This window comes from Convolutriloba macropyga, chromosome 13, assembly GCF_964194025.1.
Source record: "Convolutriloba macropyga chromosome 13, txConMacr16.3, whole genome shotgun sequence".
NCBI lineage: Eukaryota > Metazoa > Xenacoelomorpha > Acoela > Convolutidae > Convolutriloba > Convolutriloba macropyga.
Window position 1 is genome coordinate 35,870,003 of NC_134480.1, and position 17,674 is coordinate 35,887,676.

The 17,674-nt window shown below is 35.8% G+C and overlaps 1 protein-coding gene across 1 annotated transcript in view; it reads right to left on the reverse strand.

Moving 5' to 3' along the window:
- The window catches only part of LOC142351708 (phospholipid-transporting ATPase ABCA1-like), an 86,669-nt gene that overhangs the window by 49,452 nt on the left and 19,543 nt on the right, over positions 1-17,674 (reverse strand). The window contains exons 6-10 of the mRNA XM_075403851.1: positions 13,184-13,415; positions 10,286-10,769; positions 7,525-7,529; positions 4,765-4,981; positions 3,445-4,223 (exon numbers count right to left, since the gene is read on the reverse strand). Coding sequence (XP_075259966.1) covers positions 3,445-4,223; positions 4,765-4,981; positions 7,525-7,529; positions 10,286-10,769; positions 13,184-13,415 — 1,717 coding nt within the window. The remainder of the gene's footprint in view (positions 1-3,444; positions 4,224-4,764; positions 4,982-7,524; positions 7,530-10,285; positions 10,770-13,183; positions 13,416-17,674) is intronic.

The following is a 17,674-nucleotide window of genomic DNA, read 5'->3' on the forward strand; positions in this document are numbered from 1 at the left end:
GGGGGGGGGGGGAGGAACTATTTTTTTGTTCGGACAATTTTGGCCGATCGATATAATAATCGTAGAGCTGTGAGTGGTATCATAAGAAAGCCTGTCCAGCGTCGAATATGGAATTTAAAAAATCAATTTTCGCTTTTTTAGGAAGTTATCGTGGTTTAAAGTTTTGTGAATATTAGACGTAATTCAGCTGATTTTATTCACAATTTTTTACCAAATTTTTGTCAATTTTGACAAAATTTTCGTAAATTTTGCTAAAATATGTAAAAATTGTTAACTGTTGTGTTATTGATTTTATCTCTAAAGATAGAATAGGGCTGCTGAATAGTTTGGTTCGAGTTTTTTGGCTATAATCTATGCTAACTTTTTCAAAACTCAGACTTTTTTCGTCGAAAAAATGACCTTTTTAGCCGGAAGGAAACACCCTAAAACTGCGGTCGTATTCGTCTTAAGCTCAAAACAGAGCTATTTGTACTCCCGCTGACCTAAAGAGTCTTCTGGAATTATAAAACATTATATATTTGTCCATTTTTTTGTAAACTTAAATTCAATATTTAAAAAAATGCATTATTCATTTTTGACAAACTGAAAAATTTTGCATAGAATTATTCTCTTTCGCAACCATTTCAACAATTGAGTGTTTTGTTAGATGCGCAGCATTATCTGAGTTGATCTTGATCTCACTATGGATGCTTATGATGAAAATTTTATGATTTTAATGGGGCGCGACATTTTTTTAAAAATATTTCTGCTATGTAAATGTTATTTATGTAAAGTACGGAGAAGAATTTAAACGGGTCTGATCAATTGTTTTCGTAAAAAAATTTTTGACTTCTTGATCTTTTTTGACTTCATTTCTTTTTTTCAGCCCAATGACTTGGTCTCCCCAATTAAAGATCCAGTAAGCTTTCAGAGGCTATAAAAAAACCTGGATTTTTATCAATTGTAATCTAATGTCTGGTATGACTTAGAATATATTTGTTTTGAGAAAATATCGGTGACTTTTTTAGTTTTGCCACTATGTTTTTTTACTTCTCTCAACTTCGGGCGCAGTCTCAGAAATTATAGTCCTTAAGATTTTATATTCAACTAATGGTTTTTTTGTTTTGGTACAAGTCGTTTTCAATTTTTATTTTATTTTTGATCATAAATTCATATTTTCTGAGTTCATTTTGTTTCCTTGTCGAATTATCAGATTATTGACAAGTCCAATTAAAAAAGGCATTGTAGAAAAAAAGCACAACGTACGTTGGAAAGAAGCGTATCTGGATAAGTTGATTGTTTTTGTTGAACAGTTTATGCTTTTTGGGCTGAAACACAGATATCTTGCAAAACTTTACGGTTTTTTTTATTTTGCCTGTTTCTCTTTTTTGTTGCTGTACGCCATTTATCTAATAACGATAGATCTTAATTGCTTCCCCAAGACGTATAATTTAACATGGTTAAAGATATCACTAAAGCTGTTTAATTTCATGACTTTCAAACTAAAATTTTAAACAAATTTTTTCTCATCCGTCTACTTACTGCTTTTATTTTTGTCACCATGTAACTCAATCTCACTCATTAAGAGTCTCAATTACATTTGTTAATTCAAACAACGCTTGGTTTTTTCGTGCTGGGTTATGCGTTGTGACTGATTGTTTCGACTACTTAATTTTTTAAAGTTTTCGAGTTTTCTGTACCGTTCAATTGTTGGGTTTCTTACTGTTGTCAAGTCTGAGTAATCTTTTCATAAAAAAAACTGATTGATGTTAAGGTGAAGGGAAAAGAAAAATTCAGAGTTCGTGCAGGTAATCTCTTATAATAATAGTGCCTTGAACAGTGTCATGTCCTAAAATTGTTTGAAGTTTTGGCTGCTTTATGTATTTGTTTTTTATGTGGGCTCGTGACTTAGTATCACTATTAACCGGCATAATTGGCTTTCTTAGGTGTCAAAACTTAATCCACCGTTTTTTTTGTAATCCTAAGTTTTTTCAAAATTAATTTTGGGCTTTTGTGTTTCGTTTTTTGTAATGTTTCTTGGTCAATTTGTTGCTCAGTCTCAGTAAAGATAGGTCACGACCTTTTTCCAGTGAGCTATAGTTTATTCTGTTTATAGATTTGAAATTCAAACATTTGTCTTTGGCTTTTTTACTACTCTTACGAAGAGATTTCACAAAACGATAGATTTAAATATATATTTGTACATTTTAAAGGATTTTTGATTTCTTTTTAAATTATAACAATAGTCGTTGATCCCATTAGCTGTGAAATTTTCAGCAATCAAACATTGGATAATGACCTTTTCAATTGCTTCCTATGTAGATATGAACGAACATTTTAGTGATTTCAGTTGATATCTAATGATATTAACAACTGTGAGATTAATTGTTTTCAAAAATGGAAAAATATTTTAAACTTCGCGACTATTTGCTCTTTTTGTCGACCTGTTAACCAGTCGCATTGGGTACAGGTCCCATATCTTTTCTAATGAAGTATAGGTTAAATTGTTTTAATTTTTGTTTTTATCTGATGCGAGTTTGATTTTGTTATTGAGTTTTTTTTGTTATAGACATCAAGTTTTGGTCGTAAACGATGTTTGTTGTTTGATTTTTATTAATATCCTTTCGAATAGTCCTATTATCGTCAAATTTCATCGGCCTTCTAGCATGGCATTATCGTATTTCATTGGTTGTTCATTGAACGATGTGCATGTTCTTGAAAGTTTTTATCTCTTCATCATTTGGTAGCCAATTAAGTCAGAAAAGTGGATGAGCTGGGTCGGAACATTATGTGCATACGCACATTACCTAGCCTCCTTGTTGAATTTACACTGAGGGTTATTTTCCTTTTAGGTTCCCAGCACCGTTTTTGAATCCCGTCCCCTCGCTACAAATTATGCATTGTTATATAGCGCGTGATTGTAGTTAATAGCACGCGCACGTAAGTGACATTATTTATTACTTTTCTACGAAGCCCCCCCCCACCCTGGTAGACTATGGCCATCCAAGCATTAGACACTCGACATTCGATATTTAACACCTTTATTATTATGAACTAATGTATGTCACTCTTTCTTATGAAACCACCCAAACTTTTACAATTTCAAAAGCCCCAGGGCGAGACGGGATGATTATCTTATGAGATCTTACAAAATTTGCAAGAAATGGTTACCTTCTATGATCTTGTGAGACAAATATTTATCTTATTATATTCTGTCTGACAATCTTCTGTCAGAATATTCGCTGTCCCGGGGAAGTACAGTTCACACAATGAAAAGTAAACAAAAATTTTGGGTCTTTCCCATTATAGCCCCCCCATAAAATAATAGTCCCACATTATGGCATAATTACCATGATTGGGCATGGGGCTATAGGTTATATGACAGCTAAGCTATAATGGTGGCTCAGGGGGGGGGGGGGCTATAATGGGAAATATCCAAAGTTTTAATCACGGGGGTAAACTTACCTTGTCTTTCAAAGTCAACCATCATTGCAATTGCAATTGAGAATGCGGAATTTGGGAATAACGCAATGACCATTATAGCCCCTATTGGTACTTCATACTCATATGCCTGGTATACACTAAATGGCAGCCACGTTATGAAAAAGACGATAGAAGAAACAGCAGCCGACAAATTTGCTTTTCCGAATAACACAGACATAAAAAAGCAAAACATAACTGTCGAAATCGCGTAGGCGAGATACAAAAACAACAATAGCGAAAGATCGGTAAAAGTCAAAATTTTCCCAAATTTTACAATAATTGACAACAGAATCAGTGTTACAAAAAGTATTACAAATATTGATATAAAGTACGAAAACCAGTGAGTAACATTTTTCAAGCCCATAATTTTCATAGTTTCTTTTAAGCGCGATTCTTTCTCGTAAACTATGGTCTTGGTTGCTATGGCAACGGTTGCGACCCATGACAGGACCATCAAAAAGGGTAACAAGTACTTAAGATAATCCAGGAACCTGTCATATATATAACAAGGATAAGGAAAATCTTTAACATAACTTCCGATATAACTGACGTCCAAATTGTTTGCTTTCATGTGAAGCCGTACAAACGCATTTTCCAGAGTCTCCATTAGAAAAGCTTGTCCAGAACTCAAAGTTTTGGAATCTTTGGCAGGGTTCGGAACCCATGGTTGCGAAATATCTTCCCTGGTGTCCGGAACGTCCCCAGTTTTAAATCGAATTGTGTACGTTAATGTTTTTGGGACCGTATCAGACGCCCGCTTGCTTTGGTGCAAAATTGTTTTCTCAATTTCGATCTTTTTAATACTAATGGACTTTTTCCTATATTTCCGACCAGTTCCCCCCCGCCCCCGCGCACCCAGTTATAGAAGAAACGCCATAACGGTCAATATCTTCGTGTGGAAATACAGCACCTACCTACGATTGGGGTCGAGGCTAGGGCAAATCATATGCACCCGCCTTCAACTGTGGGACACAGAAAAGATCATTCTAATAAATGGACGATAGATCGATCAAGCTTGCTCAATATCCTTTTTTCTACCTGCACATATCATTTTCTACCTGCACATAACCTTTACTGTGTGAAAACAGTTTTTCACTTTCAACAATCAAAACAATGTTTAATCAACTTTTTTCTTTTTTTCTTTCATTATTAATCCAAAAATGGGAAAATGTCTTCTTAATGCGCTTTTTTGCGCATATAGAAAAGGGTAGACTAAATTCTAAAAACTCGTGAACTAAAACATCCAATGTAAACTCACTTAATTCAAGAGCTCACACGAAAGAAAAAGAGAAAAACAATTGCCCCAAGTCTCGCTTTCTCTTTCCTCCTTTTCCATAGTCGCCAAAATCAAAACCACCCCAAACTTTGTTCTGATCCAACAACTTATCCGCCATCTTTTCCATCTCGGCCATTATAGCTATGGGTTTGATTCTATTCGTGGTCAGGAAGCAAGACGAATAATCGGACATAGTTGAGAGAGCCTCCATTGTGTCATTGAATAGTTGTTCCCAATTGAGTCCTTAGCACCGGAATGATTGTTCTTTTTCCAATCGATGCTTAAAATTTTTATTTAAAAAATAGAAACTTGAAAGTAGAATCTACGACAATTCACGTTTGACAAATTTCATTGCTGAAAATATCCCAGAATGAGCTGCCATTCGGAAGTGACCTCTGATGAAACTATTGTGCGGTCGAACTAAATCCCAGACCCTGTAATTTTGGTCTGGAAAAACACCGCTCGTATCATAGTAACATACTAACTCAGCGCTGAATCGTAGTATTTCTCAGTCTGTATTTTTACTATGAACATATTACGATCATGTCACTTTTTACTCTGAAGTGTAAATTCGGACAAAAAAACGAAGTCTGTTCAGTGTAAAAACAGCAATAAAATCTTAACTTTAGCTTAAACTGTTCAGAATTGTTTTTCAGACTTTTTTCTCTGATCAGATTTCAAAACATAGAATTATAAATCGTTACAGAAAAAACACCACTAAATTCTCCTTAGAGAAAGAAACCAACTGCATAATAGTTAATTTTTGATTGATTATTGAAACTATTATGCTTAAAAACTATTTGTACAATTGAAGTATTTGGAGTTTGACTTGAACTGACATGCCCTCTGGCATGATCATGAGAATTTTTGATACCCCAGAGGTGTCTGATACCCCAGAGCTAGCCTCTCCTCTGAATCTGAGTCTGATTCACTGCATCATTTGAATCAATTGCATCACTCCCCCCCCCCCCTCACACACACACACACACACACACACACCATACACACACTCATTTGGACGGGGCCAGATAAACATACCCCTCACCCTCCCGTCCAAACGCGTATGTGTGTGTGGTGTGTGTGTGTGTGGTGTGTTTTTGTGGGGGGGGGGGGTGGGGGCAAAGAAACTGAGATATGGACTGAGACTGAACAGATATTGGTACCCGGACCCCCGTCCAATAACATATCAACACTAAAACATTGTATTCCAACTGTATGTCGTCGGTCCAGAACTGTATCCGTTTGCGTTGAGCTAAAACTAAGACATTCCTATAAAATTCCATTACAATCTGAAACAAAAACCAAAAAATCTGCAATTTCGGTGCAACTTTGTCAGGTTCCAGGCACTCGGCGTGTATTTTCTGGTTTTGGCGTGTATTTTCTGATTTCGGCATGCGGAATTACTAATTTTGGCGGGTTTTTTGCTAATCTTTATACGTTTCAAGATTGTAAGTCACCATCATGCTCAAAAAGTGCATCGCCCAAACTTTCAATATTTTTCTCATAATTTTCACAATTTTTCATGATTTCACTATGAACATCATGGGAATCAAAACCAAAAATGCTAAGTATATTTTTAGAAAAAAATATCTATGCGGCTTAAACTGCACGTCATGAGCAGGAAGATACGCTTAGGATACGCTGATACAAAACTGGGCCGACGATTTACAATTGTAATACTATGTTTCAGCACTGATTTACTATGGCACTAGGGTCCGGGCGTGTGCGATGAATTGTCTGAACAGAATTCACTTCCGTCTGGCACCTCAACCCGGGAGAACAAGCCTACCTGACCTAACGGCTGCGCTTCCATTTCTGACAAGGAAAGCTTTACTTCGCCCAGTTTGCATCTGCAGTTTTAATCTCCCGGATATCACTTTTTGCCGTTAGCTTATCAGAACTTTACATCTGCCACTCAATTAGTCCTATAACTTACCCATCAGCTTTACAGGCCAAGTATATGTTTTGGTTGAATGAAGTAAGCAATTCCAATTTCAAACAATCAATTATTTTCCAACTGACTTTTAAACGTACATCAGGCGCAATGCTACCGTTGAATTACTAAAAGTTCGATTTGTTATAATAAGAGAACTCATATGACTACTCTATCTATCAGCTCTGCTGAATAAATATTTGTGTCTCGATCAATTAAATGAAGCTTTTTAAACACAAGCAATGCGAACCAATTATTTATGCTATAATTTTGCTAAACACACAATCAAGAAAACCAATTTCGAAGTTCTGACCGGAAAAAATTTTGCCTTATTGATAATTTGATAGCTAACTAAGCTCCATTCTTGTACAGCCGACTAGCTTTACTTGCGATCGAAGCCTTTGTAAAACATAACCGATTAAACGGCGGAAGAATTGCTCTCAAACGACTAGTGGGAGCTCTAATCAATTGCAGCCTGCTTCAGTCGGGGGGGGGGGGGGGGGGGGGTGAGGGAGGGAGGGAGGGGGAGCCTAAATGGGACTAAGAAGTTCAATAGTGGGCTTCAAATAACCACATTAGAGGTTAACATATAACACTATTAAAATTTAAAGTAAAAAATGGCACCAGTTTCGACGCACTTTTCATTTGACTTTTAGTATTAAATTGCCGCCAATTGAGTTCAGCTGCTTGAAATTTTGATTGAGAGAGAAATTTAGATCACGCGAATCGCAAAAAGTCAAGGGCGTAAAAGTCACTCGAAAAGTCAAAATTGTCAAGCAAAAATTCTGCATAAAAAACATAGCCGGTAGAAAACCGGAAACAACTCGAATCGTCGAGCAGTATAATCTCAAACCTAACCTGAACCAAAATCAGAATATCGAAAAAAGATTAGAAATAACAAAAATAGTAGACCAATATAGCATAAAAAAGCTAATTCTTTTTTTCAGTTCAAGGGTGTGGGTAGGTGCTGGTGGGGAGGTTTGATAGGTGGGGGCGGGTAGGCGGTGGTGGGGGGTGTAGGTATAGGGGGTAGGTACGTTGCGGGGGGGGGGCAGGTATGCAGGTGGGGGTAGGTAGGTACGTCGGGGTTTGGGGGTAGTAACGTTGGGGGGGGGGGGAGGTATGTTGGGGGGGGGGGGGGGGTAGGTACGTTGGGGTGTGTTAGGTACGTGGGGGGGGGAGGGAGTGGGTAGTTTTTTGCGGGGCGGGGTAGGTAGTTAAATGGGATCAAATTTTCTCAAATTGACCTCTTCACCATAAATTACAGACTGTTACCAATTGCTATACATTACAAACTAAGCTATTGTTAAAGTCTAATGTTCGAAAACAGATGTCAACAATCAAAAACGGAGGTAGAAGCTCGAATAGAAAGAAGTCAAAATTCAAGTCATGAACAAACTTGCTTTCTGCTAAAAAAAATAGCCGGTAATACCGAAAACGACTCGAATCGTTGTGAAAAATAATATCTACCTTAACTTGGACAAAATCAGAATATCGAAAAAACAATAGAAATAACAAAAATAGTGGACCAATATAATATAAAAAGCGTTACAATTCTTTTTTTCAGTTCAGGGGTGTGGGTAGGTGCTGGTGATGGGGGGGGGGTTGGTAGGTTGGGGAAGGTAGGTGGTGGTGGGGGTGTAGGTAGGTGGGGTGCGAGTAGGAACGTTGCGCGGGGGGGGGTGTAGGTAGGTACGTAGTGGGGGGGGGGGGGGTGTAGGTAGGTACGTTGGGAGGGGTTAGGTACGTTGGGGGGGTATGTACGTGGGGGGCTAGGTTCATGGGGGGTAGTTTTTTGGGGGGGCAGGGTAGGTAGTTAAATGGGATCAAATTTTCTCAAATTGTCCTCTTCACCTTCAATTGAATTACAGACTGTTACCAATTGCTATACATTACAAACTAAGCTATTGTTAAAGTCCAATGTTCGAAAACAGAAGTCAACAATCAAAAACGGTGGTAAAAGCTCGAATAAAAAGAAGTCAAAATTCAAGTCATGAACAAACTTGATTTCTGCTAAAAAAAACCTGTAGAATCTCAATACTCCTCGTCGAGTCGTAAAAACCTGTAGAGTCTCAATACTCCTCTTCGAGTTGTAAAAACCTGTAAAATATCAATACTCCTCTTCGAGTCGTAAAAAGACACACACGCTAACAATAATTGCTATGAACTTCGTTCAAGAGCAATAAAACAAGTTAACTCTATTATACAAATTTTTTTTTGAATAAAATGTTTATATAATGTGAGTCGAAAAAGGATTTCATGAAAGTCAGAGTAAGAACCTATTAACTGAGACTAAGATTTGTTTCCATTGTTTAAAAACCTCAAATGCAATAGGAGAACTGTTCTCTGTTCTTCTTTGCTTCGTATTTTGCCTAGTAACTATTGGGCCTGAACTTATCGCAGTTAAAGTTTGATTAAACTCGTTTTTGTTGGCGGAGCTTTCGATTTTCAAGTTTTCTGAGAATTGTAAATACGGCACGTTAACGTTTTTAAGGCCCAGTAAAAAGTGGTATTCTTCATTGGAACTTCTAAAGCATTAACACCAGAATTGGATAGCTTTGACAGGTTTGTATTGAAGTTCGCCCCCAACTAAACACGTCATTTTAACTTCTGTCTTAATTGATGTTCTCGGACACTACGACGTACGTTGCTCATCTGCAATTTCTGTCTACCAGATTTCAGAAAAACGCGTTGGTTGTACATTTCTATCTAAACGCTTGCTTTATTAGATATGCCTTTTAAGTTTTTCCTTGTATCGTGCCCCCCCCATTGCCTAATTTTTGCTGCGCATGTGTGAGTCGTTGCTACTGAGATATCGATTAAGCTTTCTATTGGACAACTGAGGTACTTTTTTCTTCAACCGATATAAAGTTTAGGTTGAGTTTCTCGGACAATTTTTCGACGCTTCGACCCGGCAGGCCAAGTGAGCCAATCACATTTATTTGATTTCCACTATGATATTTGATCTGGTGACAATATTTGTTAGGCTGTTGAAACCGCCGAAATGTTTGCACCGTGCAACATCAATTTTGTTGATTATCTATTCAGTTCTATTGGTTGCGTTGAGACCAGACCTATCACATTGTAATACACACTGCAGTGCTGTAGTTGATGCAATTGGGTCCGAGTAGTTGATACAGTTGACCCGATTAGGTCTTAGACCCCTGAGTGCTAACCAAATGCTGCAAATCTTGAATGATCTATTATTGGAAAAAATGATATCTCTTCACCGTGAACAAGACTGCGAATCATTTTCTCATTTCTTTTAAATGAATTGATACAAAATTTCTCCTATTTCAGAAGTTTTAAATTCATCTGTTTTCTCTACCAGCCGATTTCATTGTAACTTATCCTTCTCTGTGCATGACAATGATTCATTACTTGCTAAAGCTTCGAAATTCGTTCGAGAAATCGAGTCAAAAAGAAACGCGTACTCATACACCTCATATTCGACATAATATATCTTCGAATAATATATGAACCATAATGACTTCAGAAAATCAAGTGAGTTATTATGACTTCTGAAAATTATAAATGGCCTAGTATTCATGACAATTTTGCATGAAGGGCCAACTGGGTCCTTATAATGCACAATATGTTATAGTAAAAAAAACATCTTTTGAGAAGCGAAAAAGAACAATCCATCAAATTCAGAGCTGTTGGTAGTTTCATTTCCCAAAATAAAATCAAATATAGCAAGCATAATACTACTAGTACCATTTGTACCATTTTTAGAACCCAGAGCCTTTAAATTGTGATAAATTTCATCTCTGGACGCGGCTAACAAACCCAGTTGTTCCGAGATAGTTTTGTAAGAATTGAAAAGTTGCTGAAACTCTGTCATCAATTTCCTAGTCTGCTCGTTTTCTGGAGTATAGAAAATGTATCCAACTACCCAGGGTTTAAACATGGTCCATGCATAGCTGTAAGCAAGTCCTTTTGACGAAAGATTTCGGAAAAGAGTATTGCAAAATTGTGTCAAATCTTTGTCGTCGTCATAAGGGTCCGGTGAAAAATTTTCCAGCTCTTTAGAGCTTGTGAAATTGTCGCCGGGTATTTTCTTAGACGATTTTTTGGACTCCCCGCAGATGAAATACACTAAAGCATAATTTGTACCTTGGCACATTTTTTAGAAAGCAATATTAGTGTCTAATAATACCAGCGTAAAATTGTATATTTTCAGTTTGAATTCTAATTTGAAGTTCACCTTATTCAAATCATTTGACTCGTTTTACAGACGACGACAAACATACCCGGCAGATTGCCCGAAAATAGCCGCCGTTGATTTCCATAACCAAGATTGGGATTGAAAGAGAAAAAACTAGTGAAAAAATGATTTTGTACAAACAATTCTAAAGTGCGAACTTTTTTGATGTCATTTTGCAGCTGAACATACAGTGAGACGGCACAGGGGCTAGTATCAATACCAATAAGCATTAGAGATGGTAAATAAGAACAAAGTTCGAGTAACAGGCATCTAAAAATGGGCTTCATGGGTTTATCCATTTTCTATTTCTGATTTCCTTATTTGATACTAACTGGGTTCATTTTGAATTGCTTTGCTGAGCAACTGCTGTCTAAAAACACTTTCAGCAGATTGAGAGAAGACAGAAACTAGCCTAGATAAGTCAAAACGATTTCACGCAAAATGTTGGACAAACTGAACTAAAGTCAGGCAAAAAGTTTTTAATTAGGCACTTGTTTTTCAATCTCACCGTTAATTACCCGCAGTTTCTATAACTTCAGAGTATATAATAAATCCATTATTGAAAACTATGAGCTTAAAACACTAAGATAAAAACGGAAATAAGAATAAAAGGGATGCATATTTTATTGGCTCACGTATAGCAATAATGGAATGACTCTCAATTTTTATCACATTTCAATTCGATTTATTTTCAGTACAAATGGTCAACACAGCCAGGAGATTGTCGCAAAATAGCCACAATAGACGCTTGTGGCCTTCAATGAATCGAAACAACTAAAAAAATAAGATAGACAGATCGACCACCAGTCCTTTAATAGACCAATAGACTTTTTGGGTTAGATTCGGACAGTCAATTCAAGAAAAAGCCCAAAAAGAGCGTTGCTTTTTCAAAAATGATAACCAAAATCAAAAACTCAAGACTAGTGCTCAAGAATTAGGGCATATAAGTTTGGCAATACTTAGATGCACACTATTGATCTTTAACTAGTAAATGTTCATAAAGTTTAAAGTTCCATAAGTGAGTTCAGAAGTCATTTTTGAATGAGTTAGTTAGTCACTCAATTAAAATAAAACAGAAATAACGTCACTAATTTTAACTGCACAGCAATAAAAGTCATTGAAGACATTGAAAAAGTCAATTCTAAGAAATCAGGTCGCAAGAATGATCGATGGGGACGACGAATTATAAAACGTAGCAGGACAAGTCCTGTTGTACAATTCAAAAAATCTTCATTGACTAAACAAAAAACTAGATCAAGTACGGATGATGGCTGAATTCGGAAAAACCATATCCAAAAAAAAAATCACATAAAATTTTTTAAAAAAACAGTAAATCAATGTCAAAAGGCCGCATGTGAACAAAAAAAAACAACTAGCGAGAAATGGAAATTTGGTTCAAACATAAATCTAGTTCTAGAACGAACTATGAATAGATTGCAAAAAAGCATTTAGAATAAAATCCGGTCCAAAAACTAAAAAACAGTTAAAACCAAAGTGAAATTGCCGCATGCGAAGAAAAACCACAAGCGAGAAAGGGAATTTTTGATCAAACACCATTTACTCAATCTACTTTAAAATTAGAGCAACAAAAACTTTAAGCCGCAAAACCACTGGCTTTTTCGCTCCACTTCCTGTTTCGGCGTGACAAAAATCACTGCCCAAATTTGACTTCAAAAATCATGAAAACGCGTGAACAGACCTTAAAAAATACAGCGCTCCAAAACAGAAAACCAATGTCAAAATGCCGCATGTGAACAAAAAACCACTGGCGAGAGAAGGAAATCTGATTCAAACAAAAAACCAGGCCTAGAACGAACTATGAATGGATTGTGAAAAACATTAAGAGAAAAATCCTATCCAAAAAATTTTTTAAAAAAACCGAAAAAATTGAAAACCGCTTTAAAAATCCAAATGAAATTGCAGCATGTGAACAAAAAACTAGCGAGAGAGCGAATTTTTTTTCCGCACTAGCGAGAGAGCGAATTTTTTTTCAAACACCGTTTCCTCACCCTACTTTTAAATTAGAGCGAAAAAATTTTACGCCGCAAAACCACTCGCTTTTTCGCTCCACTTCCTGTTTCGGCGTGACCAACATCACTACTCCGATTTGACTTCAAAAATCACGAAAACGTGTGAAAAGATCTTCGTGTGAACAGCTCCCCAACAACGAAAACGTGTGAACAGCTCTTCAAAACAATTCAAATTCTTTGAATTGTAAGAAACCGAAACCACGATATCCCCAATAATAGCCGCTATCGCTTCGCGGTTATTAAAAAAGATACCTTGTTTCAAATTTAGTACTAACGCATGTTTCCCGTCTCATTGCCCGTATCCCGTAGCAACCTCAATAAATCAACAGTCATATTGAGGGTGTTGTCTGTGGCTTCTCTCAAATCAGGAGAGCTGGCATCTGCGAAGAACGTTGCGAAGGTGGAGACAGTTTCCGGATCATTCATGGAGTCTTTCAGAAATTTGTTTGTGGGTTCGTATAGTTTTGTCTGGTCATCTTGGGGAAGTTTGCAGACCTCTTCAGAAACCTAAATTCAAATTGACACACCGTCTAGATGTCGGTGGTATTAACCGCCAAAAGTTGAGACTTTTGCCCTGAGCGCTTTGAAGCGGTAACTGCACGGAATGGTTTCACAATTCTTCAGTCCATGATTAATTTGACCGGAAATTGCAGGGGATTCCTAGTCTCAAGACTCCCCAGCAGGCAAAAAGTTATTGTAATATTTCACTGGACGCGTAAAAAAATTTTCAAAACGTATGTCGTAAAAATTTGTGGTATCCGCTTATAGCAAAGAGTATTTAAAAGTGTTCAAATGCAATTGAAAAAATTGCAAAGGCGGTATATTGCAATTAAAAAAAAACACTTGAATTGTTTACTAGCTCTGAAAAACATTTTTGAGGAGCAGCCCTGCAGGGCATAATAAAAATCAAGTTTTTGACAGGCGAGAATAAACATAGCCGGCAAATTGCCGGAAATAGCCACCGCTGACCCGCTTGACGCACATAGGGATTGAAACAGAAAAACAAAAAAGAGATAGAAATTGATAGAATAGAAGTGTCATTTTTTTATTTGGTGTGCAAATTCTGTATATTTGATTAGATTCTAAAGATACACTTAATTCAACTTCTAAACTGAACGCTATTCAGCGTAATTCTAATGCCAGCTAGCAATGGCTTTAATGAACTTTGATAACCTAATGCACTATGACTCAATGACCGGGCTTTATCGGTAAATCCCGTTCTATTGATTTTGCTCTTTTGACATTGACCGCATTCACTACATTACGTAATTCAATATGTTGAAGAATTTAAAATCCATTCAGTTGAAACAGTGAGTGAAGTAAGTCAAAAATCCAGCGTGAAAATCGTGGCTGAAGTAAAACGAAAAACGTGATCAAAAGGTAAGGCAAACAAAAACGAGAGCAACTAAATAATAGCCGTTGAGAGGCTGACGGCGGCTATTAAAAAACAAAAAGATTCAAATGATTGCGTGCGTTGCAGAAAAATTCTCTCATTCTCATTTGGCACGTCTCTAGACGTTCATTTAGCTACTCTTGCTTCTCAAAACTTTCATCATAAAGGAGGTTAGAAGATTGATATTACTACTATAATGCCATAGTCCTACAAATTTCAGAGTTAAGAGACAAATTAAGCAGAAAAAAAATCTCAAACTGTTCTGATTATCTCTGAAAAACCCTATTGAGGAAAGATACTTGACAAAAATTTGATTTATTTTCAATATATATGTAAACAAAAGATACGATGTTTGAAGTTTAGAGCTAACGCATGCTTCCCGTCTCATTGCCGGCATCCCATAGCATCCTCAACAAGTCGATAGTCATATGGAGGGTGTTTTTTGTGGCTTTTCCTAAGTCGGATGAACTCGCATCAGCGAAAAACGTTGCGAAGGTGGAGACAATTTCGGAATCACTCCTGGAGTTTTTCACAATTTTTTGAAATGTAAGTCGTAAAAATTTGTGGTATCGGTTTATACCACAGAGCATTTTGAAAATTTTCAACGCCAATTGACAAAATTGCAATTGCATTGTATTGCAGTTGAAAAAAAATCATTTGAAAAGTTCACTAGCTTTAAAAAAACGTTTTTGAGTTGCAGCCGTGAAAAGGGCACAAAAATCAGGTTTTGACATGCAAGAATGAAACATAACAAGATTCAAATTATTTTGTGCGTTGCAGAGAAGGTTCTTTCATTAGTACTTGGTACCTCTCTTGACCTTCATTTAACTAGTCCTGCTTTTCGTAACTTTCATCATAAAGAGGTTAAAAGATTGATATTACTATTATAATGTCATAGTCCCACAAATTGCAGAGTTAAGAAACAATTTAAACAGTAGAACAAAATCTCAAAAGATTCTGATCTCTGAAAACTTGATTGCGGAAAGATACTTGAAGAAAATTCTGACTGCTTTGTCTCGTCTTCAAACAAAATGAAGACAATTGCACCACACCTTAGTTACAAAAAAACTTACGACAACACTTTTTATAAAACGCCTCCGTTCTTTAATTGAAAACGAAAAACTTCATACATTGAAATTGGAAACATTGTTGGAGAATTCAAAAATTCAATGAACGTCAGCCAAACTAATAGAAGTCAGAAAGAAATGCAAAATTGAGTTTTGATTCTAGTGGTTTTCAGAAACAGTAAATTTTGATCCAAAAGTTTAAAAATAATGGAAAAAACTTTTTAAACGGAATGTGTTATCGTGCATTAATTCGATAAACAAAAACGGCATACTAAAATGCACAAAGAGATTATTTTTTGCCTTTAAAATGGAACGTGAAAACAAGAACAAGCAAAGAAAAGCAATGAAAAATTGAGTCTCTGAAATCCAAATGAATTTCTCTATTTTGTCCGAAAGTCAAAGAAGTTACTTCTAATAAATATACAAACGTTTCAAAAAAGTATTTACAGTTCCCACCAGTCAGCAAAACTCTACAACTGGCAAAAAAGAACTCCACATCGTGATTAATATTTATAAAAAATAACAAAAAGAAAAACAAAAGAACTGGACTGACTAGCTTAATAGTCGCCAAGTTTGCAATTCACAGAAACTGTTCTGGAGACTTATGCTTATGGTTTGAAAGACAAAAGGACTTAAAAAAAGAAACTTAGCAGGTCTAGAACACAGGCATTTTAGGTTAAATAATTTCCAGGTATACAAAAATGTATTAAATTTTCTAAGTCTAATTAAATCATACCAAGAATAAAACAATGTTTCTAACCAAAACTATTCTACTTAGAGTACATTCCCACGACAAGTTATGATCTTTTCTACTAGAAAAAATAGGTGAGTATACATAACTCACTTTGCGGTTTCATTGCTGTTCATCATTTTTTTCAAAAAAGGGGGAAAATATATGCGAGGCTGGCTTTTTTCTTCAGTCGAATTTTGAGCTTTGTTCACGAATCGTAGAGAAAAACGAAGAACACAAGTTTGTAGCCCTCAGGATCCAGTTTTGATTTTCATAAAAAAATGTATCAGAAAGTTGAAAAAAGGGGAACTCAGAAATTTTAGAAGGAAAAAGAGCAATCGCATTACAGTTTCAAGCCTAAAAAGCACTAAATTAAATTATATGACCAAAAAAACTTCGTTTTTTTTCGAAAACTTTTTTAAAAATAATTCTATTCGTCGCTGTTTTCTGCTAGTTAAAAACTATAACCCCAACCAATTTTTTTGTGTATCAAAAAGATTATCGGGCAACAGACGACTTCAGGTAATTTAGAGCTCTCAAAACAGCCAAAATCAACTTTAAAAAAATTAAATTAAAAAAGAAAATGCATTTTTTCTAAAATCTAGAGTTCTTCTTGCAAAAATTTATATTGTAATCAGAATAAAACGTTTTATTATTTTCAAAACCTTTGAAACGTAAAAAAATTGAAATAAAATATTTTCTCAGAGCCGATTGCTCAAACTATTCTTCTCTAATAAAAAAGTACAGATGAAAGTTGGAGGGTATATGGTTTATCAGGTTGAAAATCTTTTTCATGTTCACAATTTGTTTTGGGCAACAGAAAATAATGTTTTAGTTCTCTGTATTTTGAAATTGCTCTTTGGACTGACCTTTTCCACTCTTTGGGAGCTTCTGTTAAATTGAAAACTAAATCCGTCATTTATTGCAAAACTAACGAAAACGAAAAATTTATTATTTAAAAAAAAATTTCCTTTCTTCAATTCTCAAAAAAAAACTTTTTTTCTTTAAAAATACTCTTACTCAAAAAAGGAAGAAGGCCAAACAATGAGTTTGCTGATAACCGAAGCTCCCCAAAACTAATAAATGAGAGACTTTACGAAAAGCTTTAACTTTCCTTTACATTCTAAAAACAGCTAGAGGCAGAGTGCAGAAACAGTCAGAAGTATTGAAAAGTTTACAAATTTTTTCATTAAACAAGTTTTGCTAAAATTGTGTGTCCAAAACAAATCAGAACCAAAACTGCGTTTATCAAATCCTTTAAAAGTCTGCATAAGTCTTAAAAGAAAACGAATGGGCTGATTGTGCTCATGAAACATCAAAAAAACAACAACATTTCAAAAGAAATTCAAAGTGCCTTTCCGATAATAGTGTCAATTATGTGACTACTGAGACACAAATGCCTACACCTAGTAAAAGTCTACACCTAGTTTTTCACAAAAAAAAATTCCAGATACAAATGAAGACTGGCAGCCGTTTTTGTGAAAATCAAGTGAAAAAAGAAAAAAATTTCAAATTTATTTTTTGGGGTCTTGGGATTTACATTTTTGTGTATGTTAAGGTATGCATGGGCACGGTT